At 49.8% G+C, this 13,181-nt stretch overlaps 3 protein-coding genes across 3 annotated transcripts; 2 read left to right on the top strand and 1 right to left on the bottom strand.

The window, feature by feature from the left end:
* Positions 1-620: 620 nt before the first annotated feature.
* LOC128730216 (uncharacterized) lies at positions 621-1,477 on the bottom strand. The gene is made up of 2 exons (XM_053823248.1): positions 1,463-1,477; positions 621-1,313 (listed from the first exon to the last, which is right to left on the bottom strand). The coding sequence occupies exons 1-2, from the start codon at positions 1,475-1,477 to the stop codon at positions 621-623; spliced, it is 708 nt and encodes a 235-aa protein (XP_053679223.1).
* Positions 1,478-5,401: 3,924 nt separating this feature from the next.
* LOC128721922 (putative uncharacterized protein DDB_G0277255) lies at positions 5,402-8,890 on the top strand. The gene is made up of 7 exons (XM_053815725.1): positions 5,402-5,501; positions 5,784-5,980; positions 6,048-6,200; positions 6,275-7,432; positions 7,505-7,874; positions 7,940-8,598; positions 8,680-8,890. Exons 1-7 carry the CDS (start codon positions 5,402-5,404, stop codon positions 8,842-8,844), a joined length of 2,802 nt encoding a protein of 933 aa, XP_053671700.1. The 3' UTR covers positions 8,845-8,890.
* Positions 8,891-9,476: 586 nt separating this feature from the next.
* Positions 9,477-10,423, top strand: LOC128721923 (ecdysteroid-regulated 16 kDa protein-like). Its single transcript, XM_053815726.1, has 4 exons — positions 9,477-9,621; positions 9,691-9,804; positions 9,870-10,039; positions 10,138-10,423. Exons 1-4 carry the CDS (start codon positions 9,522-9,524, stop codon positions 10,234-10,236), a joined length of 483 nt encoding a protein of 160 aa, XP_053671701.1. The 5' UTR covers positions 9,477-9,521; the 3' UTR covers positions 10,237-10,423.
* Positions 10,424-13,181: the final 2,758 nt, after the last annotated feature.

Genomic DNA, 13,181 nt, shown 5'->3' with positions numbered 1-13,181 from the left:
TCACTAAACGGGTTCCTTGGAACCCAATTCCTTGAAGAACAGAGGTAAAAATATCAAAAAATTCCGTATGACCTTCGTTGAAACATAAAAAGCATCATATAATGCTCCTAAAACAATTCCATAACAGACTGAACAATTTCATTATGGACGGTATTTTTAAATAATTTTCTATTAAGTGCATTACAACTTCACACTGGATTGCTTTAAATAGCAATTTTTAAAGGAGTATGATCATTAAATTAAACCAATAGATCGTATTGATCTCATAATATAAATGACGCAAACGATCGATAGCAAGCATACATCTAAATGGGTCTATTTACAATCGTTATTTCCCGGATGAATTATTCAAATGCTACCATCTTACCCAATCTCAAAATAACATAATCCATTTAATCAACATTTGTAGAAAGTCTCAGATATGTTATTGCATAAGATTGAGTTACGAGAAAAAATGACCTAGGATCACTCAAGCTTGCTCCTTTTTCCCTTTTTAATTTTCTTGGAAAAGCCAACAAAACATCAAAACACGTGAGATTAATTTTGTACAGAAAAATAAATACTTTATTGAAGAGTCAAATCCGTCACTCTGACGTGCCCTGGCACGGTGGTGACATCGCTCAACCGGAAACGTGCTTTGGCGGAGGTGCAGATAGAGCAACCTTCACCGATTGTGGCTGAGCGTGGGAGTGATGCTGCACTGGGACAGCCATTCCAGCCGGAAGCGGAACCTGCCGCGTGATGTGATGCAACGGGACAAAGTTACGCTTCTGATGGAACGAATGGTGCAGCGGATTGAGCTTCGGGGCGATGCTTTTGGGGATCGACGCCCGGTAGTCCTTCTTCGGTTCCTGGGCCAACTGCTGCCGGAGATGCTGGGCAGATGGAACGATGGGATGTGAGAACCCATGGGCCGCTCCCGGATGTTCGACTTTCACGTGCAGACGCTGGTTGTTGTACGGAAGGGCCGAATTCCGTTGTACACCGTGCTGCTGATGAGGGTAATGTTGCGGATGCGAAGACACAGTATGTCCCGACTGCGTCTCGATGTTGTAGCCCGACTGGACCAGGTAGTGCTGCTGCTCTTGTTGCGCCGGATAGTGCGAGTGTTGAGCTACGGTAGGATGTTGATACTCTGCCACCGGATGGTGCTGGTAGAACTCCTGCGATGGAAACTGGTGTCCTGTGCTCTCCTCAGAATGGTCGACCTTCAGTCGTAGGTGGAATGCGTTCTCCTCGTCAGCCGCACTCGGGTATGAGGCGTGCAACCCAGGAACAACGACCATCAGCGCCAACAAGCATCTCGTCACCAACTGCAATCAGGTATCCGACCCGGTATCAGTGAAAGGGAAACCAAAGCGCCAAAAGAAAGCGTGCGATTTGATAACATTTGCCGCTTTAAGCTGGTACCGAAAAACAAACGGTGGCGATGATGGTCAAGGAGCCGGAACGAAATGCTTACCATTTCACCTGCCATTGCGTCCGCGGTGACTTTGAGCGTTTTTGGAGGTTGCTGTCGAAGAAATGGGCTCTTTTTGGATCGAGACACGCGACACGATGGCTGCACTGGAGAGTGTTGAAAGTGAACTGATGCTACCGCTAGTTACGTCCGGTGGTTTTATACGGTTTTAAGCTCAATCTGCACCATTTTGGCCCCACCGGTCACCGGGAAGCGGAACGCTGTAAATTCAGCTGTCAGGTGGACCTCGCCTTAATTGTGCGCATCGATTCCGCCAAAAGTGACCGCGGTGGTAGAGGCGACTCTCTTAATCATGCCGCTCCGATTAGGACGACGCGAGTGGTGTTTTGAGCAATGTGCCAATAAACGGCGCGTAATCGGTTTCAAACAGTTGTTAGTTGTAATGAGATGTTGTTAGCGCATCAACTGGCGATACTGTTTGATTTAAGCTCGCCAAATCTGACAAAACAAGTACAGGAACACATAATTGAATGATCAAAAGTGCAGAATATGTAGTCTAATTTTATTTTCTAATAACTCACTTTCGATGGATTATTTTTTAAAAATCGATCGTTAAGCGATGATCTACGAATGCTTGAGAGTTTTTTATAAGACGCTTGCTGACTTAATTTAAGCTTAATTAGCTGTTACTCATTTTGAATTTTGGCATTAGCTTTTTATCAGTTGAACAGTCTTCCTATTCCAATTTCCATTCGATTTGCTTATTCTTATCAATGCTTCGACAAACATTCAGGTCACTCTAATTCAAAACACTAGGCTACTAATCGCCAGTGTCAATGCTTTGTTCATTGCCATTGAAGGCTTTTAATGGCTTTTATCGATGTTAAGCTTTCCAATTAAGCTTTCAGAACATTTTCCCAAACAAATCAATTTTACCAAACATAAAAGGAAGCATCGGTAAGGAGGACAAGTGGATGATGGGAGCTCAATGGGATGATGGGGATAAACCTGTTGATGTTTATGATGCCATCCAGCATCGAGTGCTGATTGTGATAAAACGGTACTCACCGGTTATGTTTACCGCCAATGCTTTCCGTCGCATAGTCTTGTCCAGTGAGTCGTCGGTTTTATGCTGCATCTTGTACGTACCTCTCCTTCTTGGGGTTTTTCTCTCTATTGCTCTCTGTCTCTCGCGATATCTCTCTATCTCTTTCTCTCTCACTCACGTACGTACACATACCATCATGTTTCCCTTTCCCATTCATCTGTTGCGGGCATGTTCAACATGATCATGTCGTATTGCACCTCCACTCACACGACCGCAACGTGATCGTCAAATCCGCGATCGCAAGCGAGACCTTTTCTTTGCGATGCCACCAACACACGCCATACCTGTCGAGTTTTTCGTACAACCGCCATCGGTACGCACGGCACCTGGCCTCTTGGGGTTGCGCGCGGAAGGGTGAGATATTTATTCGTTCTTAATCCACCCCGAGAAAGCCTCGTGTGCAGAGAGAGGCTCGTCGGAGGCAGGCTCCAAACGCCCCAACACTCCGCTGCTAGCCATTCCACAGAAGTCACCCTGACAGGATCAACGAAAGCTAGCTTTCCGCAGGTGAGTAAAAGGGTGGAAATTCAGGAGCACCTGTTGCTGTAGCTGCCAAGGAAACGTGGACGACACCAGCCAACGGTTTGCTGGCAGCAAAGAAGCCGTCTTCGTCCGCCTCAGAAGAGCCTTCACAAGTGGTAGTGTATGTGTGGTTGGTGTGAACGTGCCCGTATCCTCCCCACGCCCGCCAGCCATCTCCTGGACCAACGTTCCCATGCATCGGTCCACGCGCGCCAGCATAAACAAGCATAAAACATACTTACCACCACAAGTGCGCCCCGACCTGAGGGCCCTGTTAGCGACCTAACCAACACACCAGCGCGTGCTCTCGGAAAGATCGTTACCGTTACACCTGGTCCAGGGGGTGAGGAGGGCGCCGGAGCCTTGTGTGTTCCGCAGTCTCCTTCCTTGGGAGGGGAAACTCATGGAAAAACCTGTTGCAGGATGAATTCCGCGGTCCATTTCGGTGGCGAAGATTGGAATCGCGCCCGCACGTTCTAATCGCCGAGAGCGCTCACGGGAGTCGGCCGAAGGCTTATTTGATGGTGGCTATCGCTCGAAACAGGATGGACGGCAAACGTGTTGTGCCCGTTGCGTTATACTTCGAGCTTTTGTAGCCTGTGACCCACATCGTCCAGCCACACGGCACGTACGCTAGCGAGCTTTTTATCACCTGCCCAGCCGTTCAACGCAGTATCAGCACAGTGCTCGAGGAAACGTGACGGAATCATCGCCGGAAGTGGCGCTTCTTCGTTGTGCTAACGAATCGCGACATATGGTATTCCATCATAGTTCTACGTCCAAACCAACCCCTTCTTTCGTGTACGCCCGTTACGGCGTGTGTTTGTGCGGGGGGTGAAGAATCGAGAATCGATATAACACCCCTGCAGCTCGATCCCTCGCAAGAACGACTTGCGTGACGACGAGCAAAAGCAGCCGGTCGTTAACCAAAACCCACCATTGCGTGACGCGATCATCCACATGTGAAGTGCGAAAGAACGTATGTCTAAGTGTGGAACTTGTGTAAGCTTCTGGAAAGCCGCTTCGTCCTAAAGTCGAAACGTTGACGCGCATGCCTGATATGGGTATTAATTTGCCTCTCCGCCATTGAGTGTGTTGTGTGTGCGCATGCCGCGTGTGTTCGAACAACTTCGATGCTCCAAACAGCAACGAAACCTCCCCCAGGCGATCCTGCGACCCTGAGGGGGCATCACACACCGGATGTGAACTGTGGTCGAACCGAACCGTCGAGAGCCGGACGTGCCGAATGCGCAACCACAACAGAGCAGAACCCATCACAGTGGGTCGCTTAAGATGTGGGAAGCATGGCCACCAAACCTGCCCGTTGGTCGGCGATCTTGAGCGAACGATCGCTCCCACCCACAACAGCAACAACAGCAGCAGCTGAAGCTTGGAAAGCTCACCGCCGCGGCAGGAAACGAAACCGGGCTACGTAATTATCGGGGCGTCGGGGAATCGCGTACAATGCTGGGAACGGTTCGCATACCACTTACTCCGGTTCGTCGTCCTATAAATCCTGCCGTCTCTTTTGCTCCCAGGTGTGGGCCAAGGGGTCTGGTTCCAGTGGGTCGCTTCCCTCCTTCGCTGGGGGAGTCCATTCGCCTTGCAAGATCCACCACGGTGCCACGGTGCTTCTGTTTAATAACTTTTCCACATCAAAATCACTGGAATGTGAAATTTAAATCAATTGTTTGAAGCGAACAGAGCAGCAGCAGAAGCAGCAGCGACCGAGCGAGTTTTCCTTTCGGAAGGGTCTCGGTTCGAGTTGGTTCCCCCTTCGGTAGGTTGCCTCGGACGTTCTTTACGGACGCAACCAACTGTAGTGGAACAGACGGTGGCACCGTCTCGCTTGCCTTCGTTGCGCTCGGAAGAAGCTATTCCTGTGCATGCGGTGATCGAGGCAACAACGCGCGGGTTCCTTTTTCCCTGGGCAGTTTTAGAAGTGCAAACTAGCCTACCCCTCTGTTTCGGCAAACGCCACCACACGGAATGTTCGAATTCCAAGCCTAGTGCTCTCGTTAGTGATCATTGCTTCGAAACCCCAGAAACAACCGAAGTCGCAACTATCGCGCGGCTTCCCAGGGTCGATCATAATTGCTCAGTGTCAAGCCGAACAGTGACTCCGGAGTGATTAATCGTCCCAACCAAAGTGCACTGAGTGTCGGTCGCACGAAAATTTATTCGGAAAATTAGCTCCACCGCGTAATTGGCTATCGCTCGGCTTTTCGCGTAATGGTCGCTTTCTTCTTCCCCGTGGCAAAGTGCGTATGCGTTTGAGGAGATCGGAGCGCGATCGCAACTCCCAGTGGGGTGATGATTGCCGATTGAGTGTTGAAATTACAAGAAAAAAGATGCGCGTTAAAACGTTGAGGCAAATAAAAAACCAACGGGGACATCGTAATCACCATACTCACAACCACCATAATCACAGCCATGGACCAGCCGCTGGTAGTAGTATAAGATGTGCTTGAAGATCTTTAATTTTAAGCCCCCCGTCAACTGCCGCTCATATTCTTTGGCTCGCGGTGCGATCACCATGATCCCTATTCCATGGCACGAGCCGTATCGCTGGTTCTCACGCGCCACGCTCTCATGGATGATGGAGACATAAAAAAAGAAGAAAAAAAAAACGGGAAAACGCACCCACTCCCGTCTGAAATGTTCATAACGAGAAAGCATTTAATCTTGCTTTTAATCGAGCACTGCTTTTCCTTTCTTTCATATTTGCGACAGCGATTGATGAGCGCTATTTTCCTCCCGAAAGACTGAACGCATTAGTGAACTGCATGAATCCACCGTACAGAATGCCTCCACAACCGCTTGGTGCGTACGGCATGCAGCATGACCACCACTCTAGCATACCAGGGACGGCATCCACGGAGCCACATATGCTCAGTACGCCTCTACGGACGCATTCCTCCAAGTTTCCGGTAGATATCAAACGCACCCTTTCCCACACACGCGTAGACTCTTATCGGCGTCGGGGTCTTTTTCCAGATCGAGCGTGAGCTGATACTGTCGTCCAATAAAAATTCCTCCAAAATACCCTTAATGCAAGATAATCGGAACACCAGTCTTCCGGCGTTGCTGAATCGTTCTGCGACGTCTGCGATCGGTCCGGATTTGCCGGTAAAACAAACACAGGCATGGGTAGGTTACGAACTAGTTCGGTATGATTTTGTTAGCTGTTGTTCACCGCTGATCGCGGTTTGTTAATCCCGCAGAACCAACCACAGATGGACGTGATACATTCTGCCGTGTCCGGCTCGGCACCGCGTACGATCGTTCGTTTTCCGGAGGATGTGACTGCGCTGGCCGAGCGAGATGGTAGCCTTCTGAGAGAGAAAGACTCAACGACAGTGAAGAAGTCGGTCACCAAGACGTACCACACGCTCAAGGACCTCATTTCGTCCAAGTTTAAAAAGGACGCCACCGAGCAGAACGACGAACTGAACAATGTAACTTCCATGCTGCATGGTCATCAGTCGAACTTGGACCAGGGTCAATCTCAGGCTGGTATGTCTCAGCTGCAACAGCAGCAACCCCACGGGGGCAATAATCAGAGCGGATCGTATATGTACAACTCGGCGTCCGACAATAACTTGCTGCAAGCGCAATCGAATCTAAACGTGTGGCCGTCCGGCAGTCAAGGCAATTCTCCGCTCTACTATCACAAGAAGTTCGCCGACCCGGCTGACAGCTTCGGCACGTCGAAAGCCCTTTCACAGCCTCAGCTTAACTTTGGTGAACAGTCGAACCGAAATACTCAACACGTTGTCAGCATGCTACCAGCACCGGTCGATGGTACTGATAGTGATGATGGTGGCTTTCGGCAGCACAGTTCCAACCGGCAGATGAACTTTTCCATGCCGAATGGATCAAGTCAAGCGGGAGCTATGCACACGAGCCGTCCAACGACGCAGCATCCCTCGTATATACAGAACTATCGCCACAATCACTCACAACAGCAACAGTCACAACAGCAACAACAGCAACAACAGCAGTTGCAACAGCAACATCACATGTCGTACCAGCAAGTGCTCCAAAATACCGCCAAACACCGGTCGGGGCTGGATGGAAGCGCCAACACGAGCATTCAGGTGTCGTCCTACAACACTCACACGACCGTCACAGTTGGAGATCAAAGCGCAGGCCATCATCATCATGTTCACACGCATCAGGGAGACACTGGGGCTCAAAAGCACACCATATCGGTGGACGTTAACAGTGGATCCTCGGTGAACATATCCACGGGAGACTCACATGATGTAGGCAACCATTCCTCAAACATTGACTCTGGACGTGGCAGCTCCTCCATGGCTACCGCTAATGCCGATGGTGTGATGGAGAACAAGAACAAGACCAAACCTGACAACGAGTGGGTAAGTGGCTTCGTCCTGCGTGCCTAACGCGAGTTGTAGAACGTTTCTTATACCATTCCGTTTCAACGTTAGATCGATGTGGTGGATGTTGAGTTGCGGAATATTTTGGAACCGGGTATGAAATCGATGAACCTCCGTCCAGAAAGCACAATGTCAGAAAGCGCGTCGTCAATGTCCCCACCGCTGCCACCGCTGTCTCCTCACGATACTTTTAATCACACCTCTAGCCAACCGGGCAGTAATCCTCATGCGAAGCAGAATAACGCTATGAAAATGCAAAAGCAGGAGTACGGCACCGATACGTACAATCGAGCGAGCAAAAATCCTCAACCTATCGGTCCATCGAAAGGTCAACCGTCTCCCAACACGATACAGAACTACATGAACCACTTGAAGTTGTCCAGCAACAAGAAGCACGAGCAAAACGCGCTCAAGAAACATCGTAAGTATGCCACGAATGATGCAGATTTGTGACCGGTTCTTTCAAAAGCTTTCCCTCTGGAACAGTGTTTGGATTGGACACCGATGCTGCGTCAGTCACTAACACGACGCGCTCGCTGGATCTCGAGTCCTTGCTCGGGACTCCTTGGGACGGGGCGCAATCGGTGTCGGAATCGGAAACGGACGGTGGTGGTTTGCAGCAAATCCGTAATCAGCTCGAGGGCCTCGAGACGATGTACAGCGAGGTGCTGAAAATGCTGGGCAATCGTATGGCCACAAACGAATCAACGTTGCGCGCAAACCGGCGTCGACGTCACGGTAGCATGTCGTCGTTGCCTTCTAGCTCGATCAGTGGCCGTCCGATACGAGATCGTCGCCGGATGGATGAACGACGTAAGGTTCGCGACATCAAGGGCATCAACAAGCGGTTCCAGCGACTGGAATCGCACGTGGTCACGCTTGCTCGCAGCGTTGCCCATCTATCGTCCGAAATGCGTTCACAGCATCTTGTGTCTCAGGAGCTCGAAGAACTGCGAAACGATCTGGCACTTTTGCGTTCCCAGTCGATGCACAATTTACCCCTGAATGGTAGCGCCAACGCAGCCAACGCCTCCGCCCGGGAACCGATCAACCTAACCAACCCAAAGCGCGTTAAGAAGCTGACCAAATTCTTCGGCGAAGATCCACCACTAATGAAGCTGTTCCTCAAAAAACTCGGCTATGAGGTAAGCACCCACAGTGCCGGTCAAATAAAAACGGCATCGGTATCAACAAGCAACATCTCTCTTCCTTTTGCTTTCACACAGAAATACGCCCCCATTTTCGAAAGCGAACGCGTTGGTATGATCGAGCTGCCGTACCTGGGAGAAGAGAGGTTGCAGAAGATGGGTATCCCACTCGGACCACGGCTTAGAATCCTTCAGGAGGCGCAAATATCGCTGTGTCGCGATACGACGCTTTGCATCGTTTAGGACGACGGTCGGGCGACGACTTAGTGAAGTGAGCCAAAGAACTAAAACAAGCAAAAAAGTATTTTAGGTATCGTGTGGTAAAGTTCACGGTTCAAGAGATTAAGTGATTGGGTTACATTGCCTCTATCATGAATTCTGAGAGCAAACCCGCTCCTGGTTTTTTATATATTAAAACCCCTCCCAGTGACCAGCGAACTAAGCAATTAAATCTCATTTAACTCGTAAAACAAACACGTATCTCTACTAACCATGTCTGCCTATCCGTTTACGGCACAATATCACAACGTCACAGCAGTTAGTTGTACTTCTAAAAATATGCTTTACACAATACCCACCAATAGGATTTCGATCCGAGTGAAAGCTTCCAGCCGTTAATCTCTGCCTGTTGCTCCTTCGATGACGGTATCACGTCTCGCACGCGCCATGTAGTTCTTTGTAGGACTTCGTTAGATTAAAGGCAGGCGATTAAACGCCTCAGCTTGATAAGAAGGAGTTTCAGCGAACGAAAACATCATCCATCCATTGGAAGAACGGCTGTGACCATCTCTGACGGGCTATCATCTGCTTCACTGGTAATCAGTGAGCTGCGTCTGCCACTAGTCGTCACTGGTTGCTCGTTCGTCGCAGCAGCATCCACTGCAAAATCGTGAGATTCAGTTTACAGTTTGTGTTCCATAATGAAGGGCTATCAAGCAGTGTTCTCGATTGGCCTATTCGCGTTATGCATATGTGCTGCTAACGCTGAGGTGGTGAACTTTAAGAATTGTCCTGGAGAAGGTAGATAGACTTGAATGTCGCAATTTCGGAAAGGTTTAACGATGTCCACTCTCTTCCGGTAAATCTCAGCTAAATGTACATTCAACGAAGTTGCGATCTCGCCATGCCCGGAAGCTGCTGAGGGACGTACCTGTACTGTGTACCGCGGATCGAATATTAGCATTACGTTTGACTTCACTCCCGGTATGTTACATTGGCTGTACTTTGTTAAACATCACATTATGTTGACTCACGCTATTTTATGCTAGAATTTAACGCCAACGTGCTCACTGCCGACGTGTCCTGGACGCAGCCTGCCTTTGATTTGCCCTTCATCGGCATGGATACTGAAGCCTGTAAGCATACTGCCTGTCCGGCCCAGTCGGGTAAGCGGCAAACGTACGTATACGAGTTGCCCATCAAGAAGTCTTATCCACCGGTAAGTTTTGACCCTAAACAGCATAAACAATCAAAATCGAACCTATGTAGCCAGTGGTGCATAGCAACTAACACACGATCGTGCCAAATTTCTCCCAGAAACATTACGACGTCAAGTGGAAGTTGACGAGCGAAAACAACGATACATGCTGCATGATCGTACAGATCAATATTACCAAGAAAACCAAGCACACGTAGGAATGGCAGGGCGCAACATTTTCTGAGGGAGCAAACAAAGCCGATCGAGGACTGGTCGAACTTTATTGACCGTTAAATCATCAACGCCTCCGTGCTATGATGGAACTGCGAAGCATCGCACATTGCTGACATTGTAACTGCTCCTAGTCGTGTAATAAACGATGGCGAGAAGCAAAGATCAATAAAATCCCCCCTCTAGGTACTAATCACGCAAACGCGCCGTTCGGCGGCTTCCTATCGCATTCTCGGGTGCCCTGCTAAACCAAATATTGCCGGACCCTTAACCTTGACATCACCAAACGCGTCCGTTAGCGCGAGAAGTGCCTTCCGAAAGGTCATCAGTGCGTGAGGAGCTGGGACGTTTCGAAAGCTTTACGAAGAGAAGAGAAAGAAAAGACGCACGTGAGAGCTGCGATAGGTTACTTCTCGTTCGGTATGTTGCTGATGTGCGGTAGGTTCACGTATGTTGTGCCAAATGGACCAGCCAATTCATTCAGCATCGCGCGCGTCCCTGAAGAAAACTTGTACCAGAGAGAGAGAGAGGTAGAAACTGAGTGAGAAAGAGCAGGTACTCGCGAGGGTCTAAGTAAAAGGGGTTTCGGGTGTCGTTCAATACCGTTTTTGGAAAGAGGTTCAATTCAACCATAAATACACACAGCTCTCCGGCTCGTTGGCCGTTATGGAGGCCAACGAGATTCGTGCCTCAAGGAGCGACAGCTCGGAGGAGAGGGAGTTAAGTAAGTTTTTTTGGACATATCTGCCACCAAGAGGTCAGCAGTAGTAACACACCAACAATCGGTATCGTCGTCATCGTCAACATCGACGTTGGCGATCGTGTCGTGATCCACTCGCAACCAGAATTGATCATCCGGGCGTGATCGCGTGCACACGCAGTTTGTGGATCTTTACAGCCTCCGGATAGCCTAGGACTGGAGGATCAAACAGTGAGGTGCTAGTTCGTTGTTTACCTGCTATTACTACTTCCTTCAGATGATCAAGTATCACCGTGTGCGATCGTTAGGTAGGTAACTCACAACTTCTGCCTGATCCTGTCATTTTCATCTTGCGATCATCTTCGACCGCTTCTACTGCGTTGTCCTGTGACCGTGAGCGTCACGTGATCGGCCAAGAAATGGTTTAAAGTAAAAGCTACAAAATTGCTCAAAAAAATACAGCCATATGGCGGCGATCGGGATCGCGATCGCAGGACCCTCTGTCAGGACCCTTTTCATGCACGCTAACGGTCAAACGGCACCACCTGTCACCAGTTGGCTCCCTCGCTTAGAAAATGTCATTATTGTAGACAATAAAAAGAAGAGAGAAAACGCACTCGATCTTTCTCTTCTCTCGGGGTGATCGTAACAGCAGCACCACTACAGCAACCCGCCTGCGTTGCCAGTGTTCGTGGCCGAACTGATCGGAAGTGCGTTTTTGTTCGCGTCTCTCTCTCGCACCTGCGCTACGGATAGCGCTGGGTCTCCCGCTCGGGTGCATTAATTTTTTTAGTTTTTAAGCTTGATCACACGGGGTTAAGTCGCGCTTGCGGGTCACTCGTAAAGCCACCGTAGTAGAGCTGGTGAATTTGCTGGAAAAATCACCAGCTAGCAGGATCAAACGGTGCGCCATAGTTTCCAGGCCCTTCGAAGGGCAGACCTGCGTGTCAATAGCGCCTGCAACAATACCAAAATCGAGTGTGTGTGTTCCTACGTCGAGTGTTTAAGGTGCGCTTCATCGCGTTCGCCATCAATCGACGCGAAACCGAAGCGTGCCAAGTGTAAATATTTGGTGATAACAAAACCAACACGAACGATTCCCCGGCGTATCGGAGGAAACAAGTTTTACACAGCAAAGCTGGCATACCAGCTTAAAGCTGTTGGTTGGAGTTGCGAAAAGCTTCATCGTTTGCCGCTTGTCCCCGAAACGTGTCGGTAGAGAGGGTGGGTTACGCGAGCAGGGCTGGGATGCCCCGTCAACCCCCGCAGTGTACCAACCCGTTTCCCGGTGCCGTAGTGTTATGGTGAAACATCGCACGGCCTTCCCAGCAGAAGCTCGTCGCCGCTGGAGAAACTAGTGGCCGTTTGCCAAATCCCCAAAAATAATAATAAAAACAATACGTCGTTCCGCGAGGGGTTTCTCTCCGCTCAGTGCAGCATCTTGCGAGTTGCGAGCCCCAAATACCGGTAACGGTACACGGGGTGGCAGGAACAGAAAAAAAGCCTACTCCCAGTGCGCCAGCTGGAAAGGAAAGCAAAACTGTGCCACAAGCTGGCTCCCCTTCGAGCAGGGCGCAAAAGACAGAGGCTCGAAGCTGAACAACAACGGTGCAGTGTGAGAAAAACCGGCCCCCGTCTGCCCGAACCCATTAGGCATGGGAAATTGTGGGCTACTTAATTTTCTCGTGACGTGACAAACTAGAGCGCTGCGGTTCATTCCATTCTGCCAGTGCTGGTGCGGCTACTGCTGCGTGCGGGAAAAAAGCGTACCCTTTTCGAGGGACTAACCCAACACCCCGTCATCGATCGAGTGGTACCAGAGTGTGGTGCGTTTGTTGGCACGGAGAAAGTGCTGATTCTGGTATTCCGGAATTCCGCCAAACACCAGCACGACACCAAAGGACGGCGAGCTGGAAAAGGAAAACGGCCGTAAATTTGTGCCTAAATTTGTGCGTTTTTTTCTTTCATTCGTACGTGCGCAACCCCTGTTCTCCACCATCGAGCACCGGAATCATATGCTGCGTATTCGTGGTAGAATTATTCATACTTCGCGAGGCACGTAGCAGCTTTGCTACTTATTATTATTTTGCCGGTGTAGTGCCTGTTTTTTTTTCTTCTGCCCCGTGGAGCATTGCGGTTGACGACGGTAAATGGACGACTCCGGAAGGAAAATGACCAGCGGAAGGCGTACGATCCTCTGAGAGGCAAGCGAGGACCCCGGCAGACGACGGC

This window comes from Anopheles nili, chromosome 2 (assembly GCF_943737925.1).
Source record: "Anopheles nili chromosome 2, idAnoNiliSN_F5_01, whole genome shotgun sequence".
In the NCBI taxonomy this organism is placed as follows: Eukaryota; Metazoa; Arthropoda; class Insecta; order Diptera; family Culicidae; genus Anopheles; species Anopheles nili.
Note: the sequence above shows the minus strand (reverse complement) of the source record. Positions and strands in the feature narration are given on the sequence as shown.